General features: G+C 42.0%; 1 protein-coding gene across 7 annotated transcripts in view; it reads left to right on the forward strand.

Annotated features, from left to right (window-relative positions):
* PMFBP1 (polyamine modulated factor 1 binding protein 1) overlaps positions 1–27,330 on the forward strand; it is an 86,390-nt gene that overhangs the window by 24,533 nt on the left and 34,527 nt on the right. For 3 of the 7 annotated variants that reach the window (XR_009214241.1, XR_009214242.1, XM_058441162.1), the window contains exons 1-5: positions 4,082–4,182; positions 4,646–4,717; positions 10,989–11,138; positions 21,549–21,797; positions 25,466–25,687. Coding sequence is in view for 5 of the 7 variants with exons in the window: in XM_058441162.1 (XP_058297145.1) it covers positions 4,706–4,717; positions 10,989–11,138; positions 21,549–21,797; positions 25,466–25,687 (633 nt within the window). In the remaining 2 variants the exon portion in view is untranslated. Of the gene's footprint in view, positions 1–1,846; positions 1,995–2,554; positions 2,649–3,493; positions 3,639–3,729; positions 3,862–4,081; positions 4,183–4,645; positions 4,718–10,988; positions 11,139–21,548; positions 21,798–25,465; positions 25,688–27,330 lie in introns of those variants that run through there. The other 4 variants (XM_058441163.1, XM_058441165.1, XM_058441166.1 and 1 more) reach the window with 3 other exon arrangements.

The raw sequence follows: 27,330 nt of genomic DNA on the forward strand, positions 1-27,330 counted from the left end.
TCTGGGTAGAGATAATTTAGTATACAATAAGTATCCCTGTCTGTTCATGGGGCTCACTTATTTTAAAAAATAGAGAAAATGTTTAGCTCCCTCTCATTGTTTCAATAATTAAGAGCTCTAAGATTCATCACACTTTTTTTCATTGGTAGGAGGTAGAACATTGGAGAAAAATCTAAAGCCCAGCATAAGTAAAGGAAAGACTTATGGCTTAGTATAGCTAAGCCTAAGTTAGTTTGTATTATCCCACTAAGATAGCTTTGATTTTAAACCAAAAAAGCATCTCTTTCCTTGAAAACCCAGAAACATGTTTTAGATTAGGAAAAACAGACCCTTGATATTCTTCCATCCAGGCCATGAAGGAAAAGGAATAGTCAGTGTTCCTTAGAGCGACAAGGTTGCTGTAAGGCCAGGAGTCAACCATATACCCAGGCAGTTACCAGTTCCTTGGGGAGGGAGTCAAAATTAGCAATCTGTGATTACGGCATTTGTGTAACCTAATGTGGGCAGGTGGTATGTGAAGTACTAACTGATGTGTTTCACATCCTGGCCTGCTAAAACTGCATTTCAGAGAACTTGTTCACTTATGCCCCTTTTCCTTCCTCTCTCCAAAACCACACAAAGACCCTTTGAGTTAGGAAAGAGGAGGAATAGGGTAACTGGAACATAAGCAGGAGAATTAGACCCTGGTGAGATCTATGAGATGGGGCAGAAGGGAGGGAAAACAATAGATTCCCACATAGGTTTAGCAATCCAAGGGCAGAGGGACTTTTGATCAAAACCAGGAAAGTGAGCATCCTGTCCTCTTTTTCTCAATACCTTTCAAGTTAAAAGATAGAATGCTGATAGGACAGGTCTAAGAGACAGTCTGAAACTATTCTCATATGGTATGTGTGTATGTATGTGTGGTGTGTGTGTGCATGTTTTTGTGTCTTCATGGGAAACGGGAGGAACATCTTCAAAGGATGAGGAAGGGCCAGGCGACCCAAAGCCCTTAGGATGAGGAAGACACAGGATATAAGGTGATATGGTTTGGCTGTGTCATCTTGAATTGTAATCCCACAATCCCCATGTGTTGTGATAGATGCTGGTGGGAGGTAATTGAATCATGGGATGTTTTCCCCCATGCTGTTGTCGTGATAGTGAATGAGTTCTCGTGAGATCTGATGGTTTTATAAGCATCTGGCATTTCCCATGCTGGCACTCACTCTCTCTCCTGCTGCCTTGTGATGAGGTGCTGTCTGCCATGATTTTAAGTTTCCTGAGGCCTCCCCAGCCATGCAGAACTGTGAGTCAATTAAACCTCTTTTCTTTATAAATTACCGAGGTTCGGGTATTTCCATATAGCAATGTGAGAACAGACTAATACTAGTACATGTGGCCTACTGACCAGAACAATGATACCTCGGCATACTCTAGCTGGGAGAGATGCCCATGACCATGGACCACAAGCTTCCCCTGGTGCCAGGATCCAAACTGGGACCTCAAAATCTTAGGCAGACTCTGGAGAGGCCTTAAAGAGGTTGAGAGAATCATGAACTGTGAGGGAATCATGAACTGATTCATTTTTAACCTGAAAGTCATGGTGCTTTCTCAGAAATAACTAAGATTATGTTTTCTGCCATTTGGTGAAAATGGGGCTAAACAAAAACACTGAGTAATAGAAAGAGTTACTTTCTCTTTTTGCACACCTAACTTGATACTTGCTACCTTAGTCACCCATTAGAGGTGTGGTGTTAGGTGTTTCTTGGGAATCTGCAAGGTACTCTGAGAGTGGACTGAGGGAAGGCACCAAACATCACTAGAAGCTCTGACCAAGTTTTTGTTTACACTACAATCATTTTTTTAGGCACAGCTGTCACCAAGAGAAGGCCTACTTTGAAAAGCAGATGGCAGGAGTTTTGAATACAAGAAAGGAGTTGCCTGGGCAGATGGCAGCAGACAAGGCATGAAGAAATTAAGGTCTCAACAGAGACGCAGGAGGCAGAACGGAATATGTAAGAACAAGGGTTCGAGAAGAGAGAGACATGAGCAAAGTCCTGGCTTCAGAGAGTCAGTAGCCGGGGATCTGGTAGAGAGTCCCTCCCTCTGGGATGAGCCCTTCCTCCACAAAATATCTGTCCAGCCATACTCCTCAGTCAGACAGCACTGTGAAAGTTCACATGGGATTTCATAAAGCCTGTGGGGCTCCCCCAAAGCACTCTTCCCTATCCATCTGGCAAACATTACTGTCAAATGTATCAAAAACTTACCATATAACACTTCCAGTTTTTTCATCATAAGCCCTTCCAAACTGCCCGCTGCTATTGTTAATGACTCGAGATTCTGACGTCTCCTTCATGGAACAAACTCCAGCTCTCTTTTTTTCTTCCTACTTACCTTACTTAGTAAATTTCAGTATATTTTCATGCAAGCGTTAGAACCTATGCCTTCTACTTTTCCTTCGAAATGCTCTTGGCTCTTGCAACTACAGCTGTGTAACTCCATAGTGGATGAAACCATCATAATCTAGAAAATCATTTTTCTGTCTTTTGGACAAGATTTCATTTGATTTCAGAATCATCTCCTGACGATCCAGTGGGCTTGCCTGCAAAGAAGTATGATTCTCAAGGATACATTTGTTCCATTACAACTTTTTGTATGATACTTGGGTGAGTTCATAGTTCCTCCTAAAGAAAGGTGTCCATCGTGGTAGAGCACTGAATCAGTGAACTTTAAAGCTAGGAAAGACTTCTAAAGGCCGTTTATTATAGCTTCCTAGTTTACAGCAGCAGAAATGAAGGCTCAGAGATATGAAGGCCTTTCCAAAGGCCACTCCTCCAGTGAGGTGCTGAACCAGGTTTAGAAGCTTGGTGGCCTAGAACCCTGTTGAGTGTTCTTTTATGCCACGCTATTTTTAATCTTCTTGCTTGACTAGTGTGGAAGTCATTTGTGATGTTCGCCAGTACAGGCATACCTCGTGTTACTGCTCTTCACTTTACTGTGCTTCACAGATACTGTTAACAAATTGAACGTTTATAGCAATCCTGCATCAAGCAAGTCTATTGGCGCCATTTTTCCAACAGCATGTGCTCCCTTGTGTCCACATCAGCATTTTTTTTAGCAACAAAGTATTTTTAATTAAGTTATGCACCTTATTTTCTTAGACATAATACTATTGCACACTTAGTAGACCACAGGATAGTGTAATCATAAGTTTTCTATGCACTGAGAAACCAAGAAATTTGTGTGACTTGCCTCATTGTAATATTCGCTTTATTTTGGTGGTCAGAAACCAAACCCGCAATCTCTCTGACATATGCCTATATTTCTTTGAGGAGGTAATGAAGAAGTTAGGCATGGCCATGTGACTTGTTTTGGCTAATGAAATGTGAGCAGAAGCAAAGTGTTTCACTTCCACTTTAAGAACCAGTAGGTGATTCACCAAGTTCCCTTTCTGCTACCATGGCAACAGGCAACATACTAGATAATAGAAGTTCACCAGCTGAGGACTACGAGGATATTGAGGACAATGTGGAGCAGAGCCCCAGCTGACTCATAAAGGACATGTAGATGAGTAAAAAATAAACCTTCACGGTTGTAAGCCACTGAGACTTGGGGGTTGTTTGTTACTACACCATCACCTAGCCTGTCCCCACCAGGTGAGCCTGAGCCACACCTCCATTCCCATGATGCACCTCTGTGCATGAAGACTTCAGAGGGTACCCAATGCAGGAAATCAGAATTCAGCTCCATAAAACGTTCCAGATTCCACATATAACCAACATTCTTTCTTCCTCTTGGCTTATATTAGGGATAGGGGATGTGGTTTATTACAAAGGATGAGTATTTTGATAGCTTCTCATTCCTCAAACTATTCCTCAGGTAAGTTCCTGGTGGAAATACCTCTATTCTTAGGGTTAAAAACAGAATGAATGAGATGATTTTAATAAGCTCAGTGCATTATGACCTCAAATGCATCATCCTGTACTTACAGGCACATATACATGCAAAGATCTTTGGTTTCCTGGGAGGCTTTCTAGCTAGATAAGTCTCAGCACTTCACATGTTTCCTAACTTTATGAGCATCAACATTATGGCAAGCTGATGCTTCAAAAACATCACATGATCAGATATTTCATATGAATAGTTACAAAATTAATGGAAGCTCCTCATAGAGTAGTAAGACAGCCTCTGTGACCCTGGGTAAGTCACTTAGCCTCTCTGGGCCTCAGTTTCCTTATCTTTAAATGAGGATAGTCGTAGTCCCTGCCTCCCAGGGTTCATGTAAGAATGAAATTAGGTCATGCACATCATGTCTGGTTCATAATAAGTACATAATATTAGCTATATCTGAGCCATAGAGTACATAGAAATCTAAAAAGTAAACTCGATTCAGACTTTTTGCTTTCCAAGAAGGGTAAATTCAGGAACTGTTTGGTTCACCAAGTAGTGGTTTTCTGGAAAAGATGTAAAACCATGGTCCTGCCATCTGGAGGTTTTAACACCCTTTTGAAAACACAAACAGATGGGTAAGCAAGTGGGTATTGCTAACAGTTCAGGAAAATTTTCCAAACCTCTTGCTGAGGGCATAGATCCAGCTGGGAAAATCTTTAAAGGGCAGAGGCTCATTTATACTTTTTCCATCTTAAATACTTGGATTTTTCAGGTTTATAACAAGGCGCAGAAAATACTAAAGGTTAAAGGAGAATTGAGAGCTGCCAAGGAAATGAAAGATGAGGTAAGGCTCCTAACTCCTCTACATGCGTGGAGTTGAATATTCATTACAAGGGACTTTTTTCATGTTTTATGATTCAAAATTCCAGTAATAAACATCACAAAATATCATGGACAGAGGTGGGCAGCAGAGCATCGTGTTTAAGAGCCCAGACTCCAGCTGGGTGGGTCTGGGTCCATATCTACCAGCAGTATGATACTGAGTTTGTTGCCTACTCTAAGTTTCCTTTGCCTTATCTAGAAAATATGAATTATGATCACCTACTCCAAGTTTCCTTTGCCGTATCTAGAAAATATGAATGATGATCACCGATTCCAAAGACTTGGTATGAGGATTAGCAAAGGTAGTGCATGTAGAAAGCACTTAATCGATATTAACTATTGTTGCTAACATTCTGTCTTTATCTGGAATGATATGAAAATGGAGTGTCTGATTAGTTTAATATTTTGGTCAAACTGTGTTTATGGGGCCAGGCGCAGTGACTCAAACCTGTAATCCCAGCACTTTGGGAGGCCAAGGCAGGAGGATCGCTTGAGCCCAAGAGTTTAAGACCAGCCTGGGCAACATGGTAAGACCCCTGTCTCTACAAAAATTAAAAAAAATTAGCCAGGTGTGGTGGCATGCTCTTTTGGTCCCAGCCACTCAGGAGGCTGAGGCAAGTGGATCACCTGAGCCTGGCAGGTTGAAGCTTCAGTGAGCCATGATCACACCAGTGCATTCCAGCCAGGGCGACAAAGACCCTGTCTCAAAAACAACAACAGCAGCAAACTATGTTTATGTATGCCCTACCTTGTTCCAGAAAGGATTTAAGGGGACTGTTTTGATGAGTAAAGGATTGTCCCACGTACCATATGCTTTTTAACAGACCTCTTACCAAGAGGTGAGCATATTCTGAAACAGGCAGTCCACTCCTTTCCTGCTGCATTACTGGAGCCATACAGAACTTGATACCAGTTCTGTGGGGAACAAGGATCTGGTATGGATTTTCTAGAAGGCTCTTCCTTCATTTAATTTATATCTTTGGAGCACCTTCAATGTGCCAGGCATTCATTGTTCTAGGAGCTGGGAATAAAGCAGTGAACAAAATAGACAAAGATCTCTACTCTCATGGAGCTTACCTTCTTAGTAGAATAATTTCTCAAATGATATGATAGTGAAAAGTCTGTGAAAATTGCCCAGGTGCCAATAAAAATCAGCCCACGTTCCATAGGTGGCTGATCTCTACCATATGTCATATGTACGTATCCTAGACTGTATACTTACAGGGTGTGCCAATTTTGTTTTTATGGCAAACACTAATCTAGCCTTCCACGATATGTGTCAGACAGTGTTCTAAGTACACTGTATTTACCAATGCATTTAATCCTCGCAACAACCTTAAGAAAACCATAATTATCTCTATATTATACATGAGGAAATGTAGGCACAGAAGTTAAATAACTTGTGCTTGAATACACAGCTGATAAGGGGATCTCTCAGATATCTTTTTTAATTTGTTAATCTAAGTGTGCGTGTGTGTGTGTGTGTGTTTAGCCTTCTTACATTTCATAATGTTTTCTTTATTTTTAAAATCTTTTTTATTATACTTTAAGTTCTGGGATACTTGTGCAGAATGTGCAGGTTTGTTACATAAGTATACACCAATTTTTAAAGAATTTAGAACACCATAAAATATAGTCACTCTTCAGTATATGCACATAATTGGTTCTAAATTTTTGTTCGCAGGCAAAACCTTGTATAAGTACCCATTAATTTCATTCATAAGTAATGCAAAAACTGTAATATTTCTATAAATGGGAAAGTCAACTTGGGAATCAAGTCAGTAATATCAATAATAGTGTTTAAAATTACTGTAGACAACTGTAAACTCTACTATTACACAAGTGAAATGTAAAAATTCCTGAATCAACGTTAGTTTTTAAGGTTTCATGATTCTTAAGGCATAACTCTCACCATAAATTGAATGGTTGTGATATAAGTGGTGGTTAAAAGTGGTTTCCCATTGATTATTGAAGATTTATCCTCATCCTCAGACAAATAAGATAATATCCCAAAGATGATGACCTTTATGGTGTTACTGGTTGAATCCAAAATTACTCGGATTTTCATGTTGGAATGCCAAATCCCTGGGAATGCTGCCATTTTGAGTCTTTGCAATGCTCTTGGGCTCTGAAAATGCTACTGAATCACGAGCTTCAATTTAACATTAGCTTCCCCCAAGAAGAAGCTTGAGACTGTTAATACTTGGAAACCTAGAACAAAATGTCTTCTCCTATTTTGAAATACATGTTTGAGATACCATGCTTTTTGACAAAAGACCCATTTAATCAATACAGAAAATTTGCTTCAGTAAATAACCTATTTTCCAATAGTTATCATGAATATGGTAGCAACTGCAGTATCAGCACTCATCATTTTGCCTGTGGGTTGATAGCTGCTGCTGCTGTCATATGTTTCAAAGCGGAGTGACCATGTTCCAACCTTATATAAGAGAAACCGGGTATCTAAGTACATGACTCAGGTAAACGAAAACTCACCTAGCAGTGGAGATTTGTGATTTCAGCCATTGTTAATGACTTCAGATCCAGGACAAGATCAGATGGTGCCTGAGGGTCAACATTATGACTCTCAGTTCATCTCATGCCCCAGTAATGGTTACAGAGCCATGATTGATGAAATGTCAGATTAAATCTATCCCTATTGCATGTTGACACTCAAAAGGCATCTGCCTGGAATTTAGCCTTCATAAAGTAGATAGGATTATAGTTTACAGCTAATATCTGTGAGATACTAGCAAGAAATTAGGTTCACTGAGACCCCAGAAACATTGGCTTTTCTGGGGTTCTGAGGTGAGCACAGCCTTTTCTAATAACTTCCTATAATTAAAAATCGAACATCATTCTGGAAATCACCTGATCACTCTCCTAGCATTTTTACTCCTTTTCTGATGCATCAAAACCTCTTTATAATTTGGTCTTCAGGAGTGAATGGTTAAGTTTTGTTTCAAAAGTAAATTTCACTTGACATCCATCAAAACATATTTGTTATTTAACTGGTTTAAGGAATATTCAAAGAAAGATGATTTATTCCAAACCTTGTTTCATGAATGAAGACATTTTCTCAGAGACTCTGAGCCAATGCTAAATGTACAAATTAGATAAGATCATCTATATTGAAGATACAATTCTGAACTTCTGGTGGTGCAAAAGAATTGGGCTGTCAGGTCTTCTACTCAGAGGACATCCAAAACTGGAGGGAGAAAGGATATTTTTATTGGCCTAAGAGACAGCACTTAACTTTTAATTTAGAGAGACTCAAGTGTGTATCATTGGTATTTTGTTAGTGAGCCTTCAGTGTGCTAGTCTCCACGGGGAACAATCTGGTGTCAGGGTCCCTGCCTTAAGAAGCATATATTCAGCACCAAGGCAAGAGTATAGGGTATTTGGCTCTCCTGTGGAGGAGGCATCTTGTTGCCACCTAACCTGCTCATAGATGCCAAAGAAAGACAGTCCTGTGGTCAGAGTGGAGAGGCTCCTTAGGGTCCCACTTCCTGGAGAGGCTCCATACCCTATTCCCAGTGTGGTAACCACAGGAAAGGGATCCAAAGCACCAGAATCAAACTACCACTCTTTATCGAGTTATGGATTTTGTTTCCAAGTTAGAAAACAGTGTCTGTACACCATTTTTTAAGGCCACTCTACACATATTCTCTTAAGAGAGTCCCCGGTAATTGTCTTAATGGTAATTACACGCTTGGGGCAGTTGACATCCACTGTTATTTTTCTGGAAGTGAGGAACGAAGGATAGGAGCAAGAGAGGAGGAGGGAGAGTTTTGAGATAATGAAATCCTTTTAATGACAGAGCCATGCCATTAACCTAATTAAACTGTAAAGTGGTTAAAAAAAAAAGTCCAGGTACTAAATGGAAATGAAGAAATAAATCAGCGGAGACAGCAACAGTTCTGGGAAACCTTCTGAATTCCGAATACTCTGACATTGCAATGTCCAATTCTCGCCGTTGTCCTCTGGCCCCCCTCGGCCTTGTGCAGGGGTCCTTTAAACTGACCTGTCCAGTAAGATTTGATTTACGATGTCCATATCAGGTCTCCAGTTCCTCTGGGAATGTGTGTTATGCAGCTCATATATTTCAAAAGACAGGCCAGTCAGTCGGATATGATGGCAGAGCACTGGCTACAGGGTCAGGAAGAATGTGCTCTCCTGGCCCTACTGCTAACCAGATGTGAGACCTTGGGCACCGTGGCTTAGATCCCTTCACTATTTCCATGCACCTATCCCCTGCCTACTATGCACTTTTGCAGCTGTAACTCTCTTAGAAGAATTGCCTTTAGATTATTGAAGTCACTTTGCCTACAGGGGCAGAGAGCTGGAAGTTCTTAGGAGCTTATAACCCATGGGGTGGCCATTGGCCATTGGCTGGCTGATGCTGAGTTTGACAGCCCAGCTTTCATTGACACCAATCAAGACAGAATCTAAGATGTAGCTCATATTTCAGAGTTTCCTGTATGAGCAGGCTAAAATTACTGACCACAGGACTCTCTGAAAATGTACCTATACTTGGTTTTTACCCCTTCCCTGTCCTGCTTCCCCCTCTTCCATGCTGGTTTTTCTTGGGAGTGTTTCTTTAATAGATGCCATGAATCCTCACTTAAGAACCCTCTCAGTAATCTAACCTAAGAGATAGGTACTGTATTAGCCCATTTTCACACTGCTATAAAGAGCTACTGGAGACTGAGTAATTTATCAGGAAAAGCGGTTTAACTGACTCACAGTTCCACATAGCTGGGGAGGCCTCAGGAAACTTACAATCATAGCCGAAGGCAAAGGGGAAGCAAGGCACATCTTACATGGCAGCAGGAGGGAGAGAGAGAGGGGAAGTGCCACACTTTTAAACTATCAGATCTCGTAAGAACTCACTCACTATTACAAGAACAGCATGGGAGAAACCACCCCCATGACCCAATCACCTCCCACCAGGTCCCTCCCTCAACACGTGGGGATTACAATTTGAGATGAGGTTTGGTTGGGGACACAGAGCCAAACTATGTATTTACCATGAAGGAGCCAGCCTCAGTTCCTAGATTTAAAACTCAGCAACAGTAACATCTGTGCTCACAACTGTTGTAGAAAGCCGGCGCAGTGACAGAACTGAAGCACTACACAGGTTCACACAGGACTTCTTCCATCTTCCTTTTCACACCATTGCCACCCACAACTCTGGGAGTGGAGGTGGCATCCTGGTGTGATAAAGCCCCACCCTCCTACAATAGCTCTGCACCTGCACCCCCACCCAAGTTACTATGCCCCACACATTCTATTTATATCTCAATCACTACTTTCCACCCCCATCTAGCAACAATTAGCTAATTCTTTTCACTCATAATCAAAGACAGAAATCTTACACCACCAGCCCAGGGATTTCACTTTTGTTCCCATTGTGAATGCCTCTAAAGAAAAGCACTGGGTTGGCCAGGCACGATGGCTCATGCCTGTAATCCCAGCACTTTGGGAGGCCAAGGTGGGCAGATCACGAGGTCAGGAGATCGACACCATCCTGGCTAACACGGTGAAGCCCTGTCTCTACTAAAAATACAAAATTTAGCCGGGCGTAGTGGCAGGTGCCTGTAGTCCCAACTACTCGGGAGGCTGAGGCAGGAGAATGGTTTAAGTAAACCCAGGAAGCGGAGCTTGCAGTGAGCCTAGATTGCACCGCTGCCCTCCAGCCTGGGCAATAGAGCGAGACTCCATCTCAAAAGAAAGAAAAGAAAAGAAAAGCTCTGGGTTTATAGGTGAGGGAGATCTTTTGGTCTAGTGGGTAGAAGAGAAAGGTAAGAGACTTCAGAATCCCATATCAAGCCCATCATGGATTCACTATACTTGTCTTGACAAGTTCATTTGACATCTCAATATGTTCATCAGTGGCAGAGCCATTAATATTTATAGACAGTCCACTAGGTGCCTAGAATTATTCTAGGCACTGGCTTCCTCTTGAAAAACAGGGGAATTGTCTGTTGTGCACCCCCAACAGTGTGGTGAAGATTAATTAATATAAATCAGTAATTATCTGAATAATGCAGAGCGCTCAGACACCTGGCAACTGGAAACTGTGTAAATGTTACACAGGATGAGTAATAACAGCTAACGGCTGATGGACAAATTTCCAGCAAATTTCAAGTCTCTGTCAACCTGTTAAGTGAATGAAAGCAGCACTTTCTTGATAGCTTATAATTGATGCTTTTGTTTTTCTGGCTGCCTAGGCGGGGGAGAGAGACAGAGAAGTGAGCAGCCTGAACAGCAAGCTGTTAAGCCTGCTTGACATCAAGAATCTGCACGATGTCTGCAAGAGACAGAGGAAGACCTTGCAGGACAATCAGCTCTGCGTGGAGGAGGCAATGAACAGCAGCCACGTAAGGGACTTGGCAGCAGCCGCTCACCCCTGCTCCCTTGACTTCTGCCTCTGCTCCCTTGGGCGGGAATAATAGAAAGTTCTTCCACTGTTCATTCAAGAGTACTTATTAAGCAAGCAATGAGAGAGAATTAAGAGAATTAAACACGCACACCGCAACACGCATACACATGGAAAATACCAGTCCTGCTTTCAGGACTTTTCCATCTATCTCCAAGGTCATGTACATCCTAGGCACAATGTTTTCCTTATCTGGCCTTTCACACCTGTATTTACAGCTCATTGCCCTGAAAATATCAGATCATAGTGATACAAGGGGAGCAGCATCTGCTGTGGATCTCAGACAAACTTCTAAGTCAACCATGAAAATAAAAACCATCACACCTGCTCTAAGGTATCAGTGTCCATTGGGGTAGCAAGGGATCTTTATTGCTGCACTTGTGTCTCACTGCCTGCAACCTTTTCTTCTGGATGCAGGAACCTGATCATAGGACAAGCTCAGGTTCTCAAGAGTTAATGCCCCTAGAAGCAACCCTCAAGCAATGTCAGATGGGGAGATGGTAGATTACATCTCCCACCTTCCTTTCTCCCTAATCAGAGGTAACCCGAGGCATGCTGTCTCACAGACTTCCTCAATGGACCTGAGCCCAGTTGCTCACAGTGGTACCTGACTTGATGACACACCTTTTTTTTTTTAACCCAATGTTGTTTTTGTTGTTGTTGTTGTTGTTGTTGTTGTTGTTGTTACATGAGTAAGTTCTTTAGTGGTGATTTGTGAGATTTTGGTGCACCCATCACCCAAGCAGTATACACTGAACCCAATTTGTAGTCTTTTATCCCTCACCCCCCCACCCTTTCCCCAGAGTCCGCAAAGTTCATTGTTTCACTCTTATGCCTTTGCATCCTCATAGCTTAGCTCTCACTTATAAGTAAGAATATATGATGTTTGGTTTCCCATTCCTGAGTTACTTCACTTAGAATAATAGTCTCCAATTCCATCCAGGTTGCTGTGAATGCCGTTAATTCATTCCTTTTTATGGCTGAGTAGTATTCCATTGTATATATATACCACATGCGAAAATATGGAACCAGTCAAATGCCCGTCAACCAATGAGTGGACACACTTTTTATCTGCTTCCTTCCCTTCCTTGTTTCAGTCTCCCACTCCCCAACCAGAGTTTCCTAAGACCACCTCCCACATCAACTACTACTTGACCATCAGTTCCTTGTCACAGAGCCTGCTTTCAGGGGTGCCCAAGTCAAGACACTCAGTAGCACTGATCCTACACATGTGTGAACATGCAGACCTCCTGGCATGAGCATCTTTCTTGAGACTGATTTTCAACTAATACTTATGTAGAGTCTAGGCTGTTCATCAGCTGAGGTAATTTCATTTTAGCCTGAGGTTTGCTTTCTTTGGAAGCTCTAAATCTAAGGTCTTTAAGTCAGTCTCTAAATTTATCCACATAAGCTGGGGAGCCAGCTGGGAGATATTTTCCCACAGCTCCCTAACACTTTGGGTTTCCAAGAATTCTTTACTTGCGGTCTTCATTTCCATTTAGTGACTTGAGTTCTCGGTAAACATAAAGAAGGTCCTAGCTGCACAGACCTGTTGCTGGACACCCAAATTTAGCCTCTGGGAGGCTGTGAAGCCGCCACTGTGTTCTTCACTGTTTGTGGTCAAGGATCTGGCCTCTTTTCATTGCATCTATTAGAGTTCTCCCAGGACTTACCGCCTCACTGTTGAAACTACAAATTGTTCCTCTGCACTGCCCTAAAAATACTACCAACAAAGCATTTCTACTTCATTTCTTGTAAGCATTGCTTTCCTCAGGAAGTCACAAATAGAGAAAAATCCACTGGTTTCCTAAATGGATCTCAGGAAGAAGATTATCATAATTTACTTCTTTCTAAATATTAACATTTTAGGATATTTTCACCATTGCTGTCATGAGTTTACTTATTCCCCCAGTCAGGAAAAGCCATGTGGCTTATAAAGGTACTTGGCAACTTGGAAGGAGAAAGGCATTAAATTGCATTTTATCATTCTAATTGCCCAGAAGAAGTTCTAACAGCTTGAAACAAGCTTTAAAGCGGGCTCTTTTTTCCCCTAGCACTTAGTGCAGAATTTAAATAGCAGACTACGCATACAAATACACAATTAGATGTAGACTTACACTCATCGGCTCGGAAAATCCCTTTAAGATCTGCCTTCCACATGGAAGTGTAATATGGGAACAAAAGGGAAACCAAGACTTTCTGAAATTCTGACTACTCTCTAACAAGGAGCTGGGGAAACAAGCAGGAGGTCATAGTTTACAACCACAATTATGCAAGAAGATTAAAATGTTACATTAGATGTTATGTATAACAAAAGGAGCGGCAGGGAAGGGGCAAGTGATAGAAAAGAAAATGGCATGACCTTGCAAATCAAAACTACGTTATGCTCCCAATCCCAGGAACAGAGCAGGAAATAGGGTGAAGCAAATGAGGGGGCTAAGGTGCAAAATTCATGGGCACAAGCTCTTCAGGTGCCAACCTGCATGTGCTCCACCCTGAGACTGAGTGCCTCCTTAAATTTGCACCTCACTTGCCTCGCTGTAGTCCTGGCCCTGCCCAGGAATCAAAAGAGCATCTCAAAGTGAAAGGAGAAAAGAACAACAGAGATATCATAATAAAATGATCAAACCAGAAAAGAAAGGGCCTTTTGAGCAATTTTCCCAGGCTCCATTCCCTGATGGTGGCATAGGGTGCATGCCCTGAGATTCAGTAGAGTTCAGAGTGCCAAACTCATCTTTGAAGTGTACAGAGGACACTATTTTTAGCATAAAACTATATAAGGCAAGTTTGATTCCTGCGGATAAAAGTAATTTGTTGAAGATGTAAAGATTAGTAGAATCTTGATGGGCATTATTACACAGTATCGTTTTGAATCATTGGGAATGAAAACAATATTTCACTGAATCTTCTAAATGCAATGTGAAATCCTGGATTGGATATTGGAACAGAAAAAACCACATTAGTGGAAAAACTGGTGAAATCCAATATAGTATAGTTCATAGTAATCTTCCAACATTAATTTCTTAGTTTAGACAGATGTACCCAGTTATTTAAGAAGTTAACCTTAGGGAAAGCTGTATGAAGAACATATGGGAACTCTCTGGGCTACTTTTGCAATTTTTCTGTAAATCAAAAATTATTCTAAAATACTTTTTTTAAAGTGAATCTCAGGCAAGCAGAAGTCACTAGTGAGAAGAATGTCTGCATCAGAAAGATGCATCTAAAATTAATTCATGTCACTTAAACATACAGTTCTATGCTCTACTAGTACAAGGAAGTACAAGAAATGCAATTTGTAGAAGACATAAAAAATAACAGATAAGTCTGGGCGCGGTGGCTCATGCCTGTAATCCCAGCACTTTGGGAGGCTGAGGCGGGTGGATCACCTGAGGTCAGGAGTTTGACACCAGCCTGGCCAACATGATGAACCCCATCTCTACTAAAAATACAAAAATTAGCCAGGCTTGGTAGCAGGCGCCTATAATCCCAGCTACTTGGGAGGCTGAGGCAAGAGAATTGCTTGAATCCAGGGGACAGAGGTTGCAGTGAGCTGAGATCATGCCACTTCACTCCAGCCTCGGCAACAGAGTGAGACGCCATCTCAAATTAAAAAAAAAAAAAAAAAGTAACAGATAAACCCATCCAGTGATATAAGGCTAAACTAGAGTTCAAAGGAAATATCTCACTTACCTCAAAGATAGGAAAAGAAGTTCATGACAATGACGGAAAAAGTGAGTTAGTCCTCATCTGTGCTAATGGTTGCTGCTGCTACCTTGTGAACAAGGAGAAACTGATTCAAAAGCCAAATAACCCCTCATGCAATTCAGCTCAAAGTTTGAAAACTTCCTAGATTGTTCTATGGACCTCAACACCAAGAATACATATCACAAATTTAATAGATCATGCTGTATCAAAAGGTCAAATATGAAGCACTTAGAATTTTTCAACTATACAAATGTATTCTCTGGGTTCTGCTATGGCCTGGACAGTGTTAACTTCCTTTTTCTATTGTGGGTTTTGGTCCTCTCCCCAGAAAATTAATTCAGTTTGATGTATCCAAGTCTTAAGTTTCTCAATAAAGAAAAAAAATCTCCAATAAAAAAAGATAGTGAGACTTTTTGTTCTTAAATGAAAAAAAAAATCATTAGGGATTCGGTTATCAGAACAATGCCAACCTAGTCAGCGCAAACTAGAACAGGGAATAAAATGGTTAAAAACTATTTTGAAAAGCCAGCTTTAGGCAAATCAGCAGGGCTTGATGACATACTTCGAAGAGTACTTAAGGAATTGGCAGGTGTTATTACATAGCTGCTAGTGATTATTTTTGAGAACTCAAAAGGATAAAGAAAGTCCCTGTAGACTGAAAAAGGGTAAATGAAGTGCTCATCTTTTTAAAAAGGGAAAAAGGACAATCCCAGTAATTATAGACCTGTCAGCTTAACTTCAATACAAGGAAAATACAGAACTTAACATCAATCAATTAGCATCAACTTGAAAAGCATAAAGTATTGGGTGGAAACCAACGTGACTTTTCAAAAGGCAAATCGTGCCAGGCCAATTAATTTCCTTCTGTGATCAAGTGGCCACATAGGCAAGGAAGGAGCAATAGCTATAATCTCTTTGACCATAAGTAGGGCTGAAAGGTTGACTAAATATGGGAACAGGTTCCTATGGACAGCCAGCAGTCCCCATCTTTTCAAGCAGCTGAGACCTGGATAGAAATCCAGCTGAGAAACCTGGTAGACCAGATGGCCTCCAGAATCACATGTCACTCCAGATGGTCATTTTAAGAACTAGTCTTACCTCTGTAAAATCATTTCCAACGTGCTTATTTTCGTCAGATCTCAGTTTAAAAGTCATAGAAGACTCTAATAAAATATCTGTGTCTTCATTAGGGAAAAAGTTTTTTAAAAAAAAAAAAAAAGACAAAGAAGTAATAGGAAATAAGTTGGTGCCTTTGTGATACTGCTCTTCAGCACATTTGTAAGTGAAATGTAGGCTTCATCCATAGTGTGTCTTTTTCTATTCCTTTAGAATTTAGAAGAATAAACTTTTGAATGCATAAGGATAAATAAGTAGAAATTTAATAGGTCTCAAATAAGTCTAGGCATTTCTCCAAGTCTTTGAAATTTGATTCCTCTAAACCCATTGATGTCTATAGTGTGCAAATGTTTAAAATTCCTATCCAAAGAACTCTAGTTTCTCTGCAGATAGAAGCAGTCCTTGGATCTTTATAACCAGGCAAATTAGGTTGGGTCCTATATTTATCCTGTACTGGAAGAGTTGCATAAAATCTCATCATCTGGCTAGCCCATCATGTTGCCTCAGACCAAAATTAAACCCAGAAGATCCAAGATGACCTCTGGGGAAGATAAAGCATTGACATTTCACCAGTATCCCTGCCAGGCTGCTAAGCTTTATACACATCATTTAGAAAAAGGCATTTATTTCCCATTGGAAGATTTAAGGCCAAAGAGCAATTCTGAGCACACCTAAGTATAGATGGGGGTACCGGGTACTAGAGGGGAAGCCCTAAAGAGAGAGAGAGTTTGACTTCTTTTAAAAGAAGAGCATTTCTCTCATTCTTCTGGGCAGTGAAGAAAAAATAGGGACGTGGAAGGAAAGAGAAGCAAAGAATGAAGGAGACCACGGTTAGTTTTCAGCAGGGTCATACACACTCAGCAGTGGACAGATGCTTACGAAGCCAAAAGAAAAAGGATTTTGGCAAAATCTGATAAGGATATTTTTTGAGACAGTGTCTTGCTCTGTTGCCCAGGCTGAGGTGCAGTGGTGTGATCATAGCTCACTGAAGCCTGAAACTCCAGGGCTCAAGTGATTCTCTCGCCTCAGCCTCCCAAGTAGCTGGGACTACAGGCACATGCCAACATGCATGGCTAATTTTTTTATTTTTTATAGAGATAGTGGTCTCGCTATGTTGCCCAGGCTGGTCTTGAACTCCTCATCTCAAGCCATTCACCCACTTTGGCCTCCCAAAGTGCTGGGATTATAGGGATGAGCCACCATGCCTGGCCTGATAAGAATTTTATTGATTTATACTAAAATAAGCCCTTCTGAATTAACCCTACCACAGGATGTTCACTCCTTTGCATTAATTCTGTCCACCTTAAGTACTTATTTGTGATCATGTTTTTTTCCAGGTAGCTCCCCACCCTCCTAACTTACTGTGTAAGCAGGAGGACTCAGGCTCTTCAGAAGCCGCTCTATCCATGTATGTGCATGTACACACACATACATGAGCACACCACACACGCTACTCCCAACTCTCTTCTCTCCAAACCTCATTCACAGATGAGTTGTGAGAATAGCAGTGTTTTTATCTTGAAAAGAATGAAAGCCCTTAACAACAATATTTAATATAATTACTGGCAATTATAGCTACACAGAGTAAATACAAAATTTAGCTTTGTTCAACTTAGAACAACTTAGAAAAGAGGTCTCATCAACTTTCCTCCAGCCACATATACTGGCGTGTCTTTGCCTGGGATTTCTTTTGCCTGGTGACCATAGTGGGTCCATTTTCTCTGTCTGTCTTCTCAATTCTGAGGCACTTAGGATGAGACACTTCCAAGAGAGCCTGGAAAGGGTCATTTGGATTGCACTGACACAATCAGCTATCATCTTTCTGGTTCTGGACTGGGTTGAGCCTCCTTTACCTTCTCTGTGCTGCCACCACCACTCTCAGTAGAGTTTTTTTGTCTTTCAGGTCCCAGCTCTTACTGAATTAATCTCATTAAAATTCCATCCCCCCAGTTACTCAGACCAAAACCCTGGCATCATCTGTTATGGATGACCATCATGTCCCACCATCTAACCTGTAACCCAGCAGCAAATCCTATGTCCTGTCATTTCAAGATACATCTAGAACCCAACCACTTCTCCCACCCTCCATTGCTACCATCTTGGTCCACGCCATCATCCTTTGTCTGGATTATTGCAGTAGCCTCCTATCTGGTCTTTCTGTCTTTGCCTGCCTAGAGTTGATTTCCAATAAACAGCCAGTGTGTTCTTCATAAAAGCTCAGGGAAATCATGTTGCTCCTCTGCTCAGTACCCTCCAAAGGCCTTTCATCTCCCCAAAAGAAGTTAAAGTCTCGAGAATGGCTATACGATCCTAAAGACCTCACCTCCTTTTCCTATCTCACTCCATCAGGCACAACTTTCCCCCTTACTGTCTCTGCTCCAGCCAGAAAAAAAAAGTGGCTGCAACCCCTGGGGCTCCTCAAATACCACCAGGCATGCTTCCACCTCCAAGGCCATCTCTCCCTGGAGCATTCCAGATGCCTTCTTTTGCCTCCTTCAAGTTTTGGTTCAAATGTCAGCTTCTCAATTTGGTCCTCCATGCAAACATTTAATTCAAAAATGTAACCTCTTCCATCCTGGCATTCCTCATCTTCCTCCCGTTTCACTCTGCCCTATTGCATTTTGTCCTTCTAATACACTACATATATACTTGCTTAGTTTTCTCTCTCCCCGTATTGGATGCAAACTCCACAAAGTCGGGATTTTGTCTGGTTTTTTTTTTTTTTTTTTTTGAGACGGAGTCTCGCTGTGTCACCCAGGCTGGAGTGCAGTGGTGCGATCTCAGCTCACTGCAAGCTCTGCCTCCCAGGTTCACGCCATTCTTCTGCCTCAACCTCCCAAGTAGCTGGGACTACAGGCGCCCGCCACCATGCCCGGCTAATTTTTTTTTGTATTTTTAGTAGAGACGGTGTTTCACCGTGTTAGCCAAGATGGTCTCGATCTCCTGACCTCGTGATGTGCCCGCCTTGGCCTCCCAAAGTGCTGGTATTACAGGCGTGAGCCACCGCCCCCAGCCAATTTTGTCTGTTTTATGTACTGCTATATCCCCATTACCTAGTGTAGTGCTTGATATAGTAGGTGTACCACATCATTTGCTGAGCACATTAATTAAATGAAAATATCATACCCACACAAAGGCTAATATGGTTAATGTTCATAGCAGCAGTATTCGTAATTGCCAAAAACTGAAACGACCCAAATATCCATCAACTGGTGAACAGGTAAACCAAATACGGTATATTTATACAATGGAATACTATCCAGCAATAAAAAGGAATCAAATACTGATTTTTTTTTTTTTTTTTTTTTTTTTCTGAGACAGAGTCTCACTCTGTCACCCAGGCTGGAGTGCAGTGGCGCGATCTTAGCTCAATGCAAGCTCTACCTCCCGGGTTCATGCCATTCTCCTGCCTCAGCCTCCTGAGTAGCTGGGACTACAGGTGCCTGCCACCACGCCTGGTTAATTTTTTGTATTTTTAGTAGAGACAGGGTTTCACTGTGTTAGCCAGGATGGTCTCAATCTCCTGACCTCATGATTCACCCACCTCAGCCTCCCAAAGTGCTGGGATTACAGGCGTGAGCCACTGCGGCCGGCCTCCAATACTGATTCTTGCTGCAACCTAGGTGAACCTCAAAAACATTATGCAGCCAGGCACAGTGGCTCACACCTGTAATCTCAGCACTTTGGGAGGTCAAGGCGGGCAGATCACATGAGCTTAGGAGTTCGAGACCAACTTGGCCAGCATGGCAAAACCTCATCTCTACTAAAAATACAAAAATTAGCTGGGTGTGGTGGCACACACCTGTAATCCCAGCTGCTCAGGAGGCTGAGGCATGAGAATTGCTTGAACTGGGGAGGTGGAGGTTGCAGCGAGCCAAGATCACACCATTACACTCCAGCCTGGGTGACAGAGCGAGACTCTGTCTCAAAATATACATATGCTAAATTAAAGAAGCCAGAAAATGACATATTATACAGTTCCATATGTGAAACGTCTAGAAAAGGCAGAAAATCCGTAGAGGCAGAAAGCAGATTTGTGGTTGCCTGGAGCTGGAGGAAGGAGCAGGAGTGACTGAAAATGGGCATGAGGAAATGTGGGGGGTTGAGAGAAATGTTCTAAAACTGGATTGTAATGATGGTCACACAATTCTATAAGTTTATTACAAGTCATTGAGTTGCACACTTAACAATGGTTGCATTTCATGATATGCAAAGTATACCTCAATAAATCTGTTTTCAAAAAGTTAATTTAAAAATTTGAAAGCCACTGTATTAGAAGTACTCTGTTAATGAGGCCAAGGCCACAAGCTCAACCCCTCAGGAGCCAATGAGATTGCTTGGACTCTATTTTCATTTCTTTCATTCAATACATAGATACGTATGAATCTCTAATCTAGGCCCCATAATAGCGAACATGGCCCTGCCCTCCAGGAGTTTATAATCTAATTAGAAGTTAAAATGCACAGAAATAATTACAGACAGAATACAGAATAGCGCATTAAGGACATGCTAGCAAAGTCTGTGGTACTGGTGCAAAGACAGCTTTGCAGGGAAAAAACAGGAAGGAGAGCAGGATTTAAACAGAATCTTAAAGAATGAGTAGGAGGAAAATAAGCAGGGTTGGATGCTAAGGACTGCCCACAGGCTACCCTCTTTATCCACCTTTCCCTCACATGTCATTGTCATAAGGGATGCTGGAAAATATAGGAAATATAGAAGCATCAGCAACTCAGGGATGTGTCCTACCAGCAGAATACCTGGTAAAACATAGGTGCTTAGCCTGTGTCTGTTGAATGAATGAATGAATGAATGAATGAATGAATGAATGAAAATGTAGGATGAGACTAGCAGCATTTCAGGTAGATTGTGGATTAGCAAGAAGAGATCCCACCACACACACACATATACACACATACACACACACATACACACACACACACACACATACACACATACACACACACACACACACAGAGTCAGCATCCGCAAGGTCACATCTTCCTTCAGGAGAAGGAGACAGAGTCAGTGCCCAGATGTACCTGAACAATATCTCTGGCTCTCATTTTTCAGCATTTCAAAATCCCCAAGAATTCACCCTTGACTCATGGCAGTGCTCCTTTACCCAGGTGTTTTTAATACCAAATTTAGTCCAAGAACCATGGCCAGAAATCCATTTCCTTCCAAGTCACTAGTGTTATCTTTATATGGGAAGGCAACACCTCAGCATATTATTACACATATCTCCCTAGGTCCTTTATGTGTATATTTTTTCTTGTGACCTAAATAATAAGATTTTTGTGGATAAGAACCATTTTCTTTCTTCTATTGGATTCTTCTTACTGAGTGGGAATACTAAGTGATACATTTCCTTGTGAATAGAGTGAAATGTTTAATAAGATCTCTGTAGATGAAAAGATAAAAAGATGGATAGATGGATGTGAATGATTGAACAAATGAAAAAAAATCCTGGAATGAATACATCGTTAGTGATGATCTAAAGCCTTTTCTGTATATCCTGTCTCTGTGGTAGAACAAGAAGCAAGCACAGGCATTAGCATTCGAGGAGTCAGAGGTGGAATTTGGGTCCAGTAAACAGTGTCATCTGAGACAACTCCAGCAACTGAAGAAAAAATTGCTGACCCTTCAACAAGAACTGGAGTTTCGCACAGAGGAGTTGCAGACTTCTTACTGTTCTCTCTGCCAGTATCAGTCCATCCTAGAGAAGCAGACTTCCGACCTGGTTCTTCTGCACCATCACTGCAAACTGAAAGAAGATGAGGTATAGACAGATTAACCATGGAAATAACCCACATTCTTAGGTACCTGCAGAAATCAGACCAAGCCCACTAGAAAGCAGACGCTGGACTTAGGAGAGCTTTGCAACATCCCAAGCAGGTTTTATAAACCTTCCCACTTTAATTCTTGATCTTTTTGAAGCTGAGCAGAAGGAAACTAAACTGAATGGCACAACTCCGTGAGAGCGTCAGTATTCATGCATGTGGAATATGTGGAGTGCGTGTGCAGGTGTGTGTGTGTGTGTGTGTGTGTGTGTATAAGTCCATCTTCTCCATTCTATTAGCATTGCAATTTAAATGCAAAAGACTGTAGATCTCTGAGGGTTATAAAAGAGGTATAAGGTCCATTAAATCCACCATTTTTAGAAAAATAAAGTCTTGATAATATATAAATTCCTGGCACCTGTACACTAGATAAGATAACCAGACATTGAGTGGGAGTCAATCATTGAGAGTACCAGGTAATTTTTTCAGACTGGAGTTTTAGACCATATAGACTTCACTTAAGTATATTCAGGACATTAATTCCCATTCATGTTCCAGGGTGGTATTTTCTAAGCCAAAGAGTAGCACCCCTGTAGAGTCCCAAGTAAATTACAAGGATCCAAAGCTGCAGCACTAAAACCACTTGAGCAGTGATAGCACTAGCTGCAGTAAACTGTGGGTTCTAAGTGATGGGACAGACACACTCTTCCATCCTGGGGTTTCCCCTGGCATTTTCTTTCTTTAGATTTAAAGATAAAATTTCAAGAAGTTAGGTTCTGTTGGAAGGACGGAGAAGAAAAAAAAATTTCAAAGAGCGTTTTGGATGCTGCTGTTGCTTAAGGACTAACGTCAAGGACTTTAGGAAGGACCTTAAAGACCGTAGACTTGCCGGGCGCGGTGGCTCACGCTTGTAATCCCAGCACTTTGGGAGGCCGAGGCGGGCAGATCACGAGGTCAGGAGATCGAGACCACGGTGAAACCCCGTCTCTACTAAAAATACAAAAAATTAGCCGGGCGTGGTGGCGGGCGCCTGTAGTCTCAGCTACTTGGAGAGGCTGAGGCAGGAGAATGGCCTGAACCCAGGAGGTGGAGCTTGCAGTGAGCCGAGATTGCGCCACTGCACTCCAGCCTGGGCGACAGAGCAAGACTCCGTCTCAAAAAAAAAAAAAAAAAAAGACCGTAGACTTTTTAAAAAGGGAATATTGTCACCTAGTGAAAATCTGCTGAAAAGAATTGAGAGTGAGAGGAACAGAGAAAGGTTATTCTAATCCTACAAATATAATCTGTGACTAAGCCTGTGCAGAAACACATAGTTTTAAAAAGATAGCACAGGGCTGTTTTAAAACTTACTGGTTCACTACAACTTAAACAAAAGGGTCCAGCCTGGATAAAGCGACCCTGAATGAGTTGGGATTCTATTTAGCAGCATATAACAGAAAATAAATAAGCTAGTTGATTTCCGTGTCATATTTTAAAAGGTCAGAGACAGGTGGTCTGTTGCTGTTATGGCAACTGCGTGTGTCATCAGGTCTAAGGGTCTATCCTTGGGTTCCACCAGCATCAGCTCAGGGCTTCCATTCTCTAAGTCACCTGAGGTGCCTGCTGGAGCTTCAACCATCACATCCTTTTTTGTTGTTGTTGTTGTCGTTGTTTTTGTTGAGACGAAGTCTCACTCTGTCGCCCAGGCCGGGGTGCTTTGGCCCGATCTTGGCTCACTGCAACCTCCGCCTCCCAAGTTCAAGTGACTCTCCTGCCACAGCGTCCTGAGTAGCTGGGATTACAGGCACGCACCACCACACCCGGCTAATTTTTGTATTTTTAGTAGAGACGGGGTTTCACCATGTTGGCCAGGCTGGTCTTGAACTCCTGACCTCAGGTGATCCGCCCATCTTGGCCTCCCGAAGTGCTGGGATTACAGGCTTGAGTCACCATACCTGGCCACATCCTTGTTCCAAATAATCCAGATAAATGGGCAGAGGACCAGGTGACAAGGGTGGAAGGGAAAGGCATACTCCCCTCCTTTTAAGGACACTTTCCAGAAGCTACAACAGCCTCACTTAAATATCCCTGGCCAGAATCAGTCACGTGGCAACAGCTAGTTTCTAGGAAGCCTAGGAAATGTGGTGTTTTAGGAGGTGCATTGCTGCCCCCAGTAGAGTCAAGGTTCTATTATTAAGGAAGAGCGGGAGAATACATACAGGACTCGGCAAATAACACTCACTGTCAAAGATCCCAAACCGAGAAAGCATTGAGAAAATTATTTTAGACATTCTGCCAAGTTCCCCCAATGTCTTGTTGCACAGCCTCATCAAACTTCTGTCTAAGGTTGGGTTCACTCAACAGCAGACCCTAGAACAAGGATATGAATTCAAGTAACTAATTCTGGAAGTGATTCCTGCATGCACATGAGCAAGTGAGTCAAAGAAGGACCGGAAGCCCATAAAGGACATTGGTATTGAGTAGACTGCTTGCTTGGTCCCTCTGGGGAACTCTGGGAGATAGTGTAGAACATGCCTCAGAGTGAACCCACCAACATACCCCCAGTCATTGGTTGAGGGCTGCCCCTGAGGGCGTTAACTCCCCAGCACTTCTAACCTACCCTGTCTTGCCTCTCTGGTTGAATGGGCTCCTGGTATCAGAGAAGCCCTCAGGCAAAGTTGAATATGCTTGCAGTGGGAATGGGGTTAACTTGCAAAGAAATAGCAAGTGCCCAGGGGATATGGGCTGGCCACTGACAGCTTCGGTTACAAATATTTGGATATAAAATATTCCTATCCTCTTCTCCTTACATAGTAGACACCTTACACAAAGTTATCCTTTCCTAAGAAGAATCTCAAATGACAGGCAGCAAGTATAATGAGCTTAAACTAATGGAACATGTTCTATCAGCATTCTACATTAGATTATTTAAACTAATATAAAGCCATCCTTGATGACTCTTCTGCTGTTAACTCCTTCAACACATCAAATTAGAGCCATACAATTTAGCACACTCAACTACCTACAGCTGTTTATTCATTTTAAAACTTACGTCCCCAAGATTGTGAAAGTTTTAAACTCTTTGAGGGGTGAGCATATGTCTAATATGTATATATCCCCTCTGCACTTAACACAATGCTCATGAGCTTTCAATAAATATCTGTCAGTTGGTTGACTAATTGCTTGATGAGGAAGAAAATAAATCTAAACAAGGATTGTGCAAATCCCAGAGGAACTTTGGGTCATGTTCCCCACCTATCTCTTGGGAACTTTCCTGACATAGTCCTGTGTGCAGGAGGAAGCCTACATTTTCTAAGTTCAACCTCTAGAGAATGCCTGGGAAGGAAAAAATACCAGCATTTCAAGCCCTTGAAAAACAGAGCTATACAAATTCATTCCTATTAATCAACTAGCAAGTATTTATTGAGTTCCTGCCACATGCCGGGCAGAATGGGAAATGGATATGGTCCTGCCTTGAAGGAGCTTAACTAGGGCCACCTTTTTTTATTTCCAATCATTAACATCTTGATATTACATACTGTAGCTTTTAGATCTGTGCAGCCTCTCTTCTGTTCATCTGGTTTTCTGATTTAGATACAAGACTTCTCTGCAGGGAATCTTACAACCGCATCCTTTCCTCATTACGTGCTTCCATGGGCTCAATGTGGATTTATTCCTACACCTACAGGTGATTCTCTATGAGGAGGAAATGGGAAATCACAACGAGAACACAGGGGAGAAGCTCCATTTGGCACAGGAGCAACTCGCCTTGGCCTGGGACAAGATCGCCTTCCTAGAGAGGAGCTTAAACCTCTACAGGGATAAATACCAGTCTTCCCTGAGCAACATCGAGTTACTAGAATGCCAAGTGAAGATGTTGCAGGGGGAGCTCGGCGGGATCATGGGTCAGGTAGGACTTAAGCCAGGCCATTCAATCCAGGCAAGTGGACGTGCTCCCAGGTGGTCCCCTCAGACAGTCCCAGCCTACTCCACTGGAAACCGAAACCTTTACCCAGATGTCACTTCCTGCCCTTGATTTTGTAGCCCTCAACTTTTGAACCTCCAGCTTTCACATATCCTATAAGATCACTTCTTCACAATTTTGAGGCTCTTTAATTAATATAAAGAGCCACCACTTCAAATAAGGCCAAAAGAGAATTACCAAATAAGCTCCAGCCCCGCAGTTCCCTGTGGGGTTGGCTGAGCCTTTGTTGAGATTGCATCACAGCTCATCTCCCTCTGCCCAACCCTGCTTCCTTCCTCTCCCTTTCACAGGTGTTAATACCAACTGCTCTCCCTAACAATGTCCAATCTTTTGTTAGTTCTCATGGGGGTCCGGCAGGGGGCTCTGCTAGGCCACAGGACTCATGCAAACCACAACTTCAGGATCAAATAGGAGGAAAAAGCTATGAAACATGGGAAAGAAAAGTCAAAACACCTGATTTGTTTCTTTTTTCTTTTAACTGCTGCTTTTAATTACACAAGTAATACAATTATTATAGGCTCTCTAGACAGAAGTACGGAGATTAAATATGAAAGTCTGCCTTCAACCTCTTCCCCATCATTCTCCTCCTCTTCTTAGGTAATTACTTGAATCATGTGTTGAGAATCCTCTCGGGGCTTGTGCTATATACAGTTACATACATAAATGGGCAGGTGGTTATTTTTACCTAAGTGGTTATCAATGTGGTTTTAAAACTTACTTTCAAAATGCACTTTTTTTTTTTTTTTTTGAGACAGTGGTGCAATCTCGGCTCACTGAGGCCTCCATCTCCCAGGTTCAAGTGATTCTCCTGACTCAGCCTCCAGAGTATCTGGGACTACAGTCACGCGCCGCCATGCCCAGTCAGTTTTTGTATTTGTAGTAGAGACATGGTTTCGCCATGTTAGTCAGGCTGGTCTCGAACTCCTGACCTCATGTGATCCACCCACCTCAGCCTCCCAAAGTGCTAGGATTACAGGTGTGAGCCACCGTGCCTAGCCTAAAATGCACATCTTAACAATTTATTTTACTTACTACCTTGTATTCTGTAGTAGGGATGTACTACCTATTGACCTGTTTTTTCCTCTTTTTTACAAACGAGCTGTAACTTCCTTATTTCTTTTGGATAATTCTTGAAGTGTGATTGCTGGATCAAAGGATATGCTTATTTTTGTTTTTTAAAGATACTTCTAAATTATATACCAAAAAGGTTCTACCAGTTTACACTTTTACCAGCAATAATTAAGAGAGTGTATTTCCCCACACCCATCCACACTGCACATTTTCATTCTTTTAAAGCTGTGCTAAATGCTGATGGGTAGGGAGATAACGTTTACTGGTTACAATTTTCATTTCCTTAGTTCTAATCGTTGCAGGTTGGGTTCCCCAGGAAGCCAACTCTAAGACAGAGTAGCGTGCAGGACGTTTTTAGGGAGAGCTCTTGGTATTAACACCAGTGAAAGGAAGGAGAGGAAAGCAAGGTTGGGCGAAGGAAGAAGTCGAGCTGCGACGTAGTCTCAACAAAGGCCTCAGCCAACCCCACAGAGCTGGATGAACCTTCAGAGCCTTGC

The sequence above is a fragment of the Hylobates moloch genome, unplaced genomic scaffold, assembly GCF_009828535.3.
Source record: "Hylobates moloch isolate HMO894 unplaced genomic scaffold, HMol_V3 SCAFFOLD_6, whole genome shotgun sequence".
NCBI classification, from domain to species: Eukaryota; Metazoa; Chordata; class Mammalia; order Primates; family Hylobatidae; genus Hylobates; species Hylobates moloch.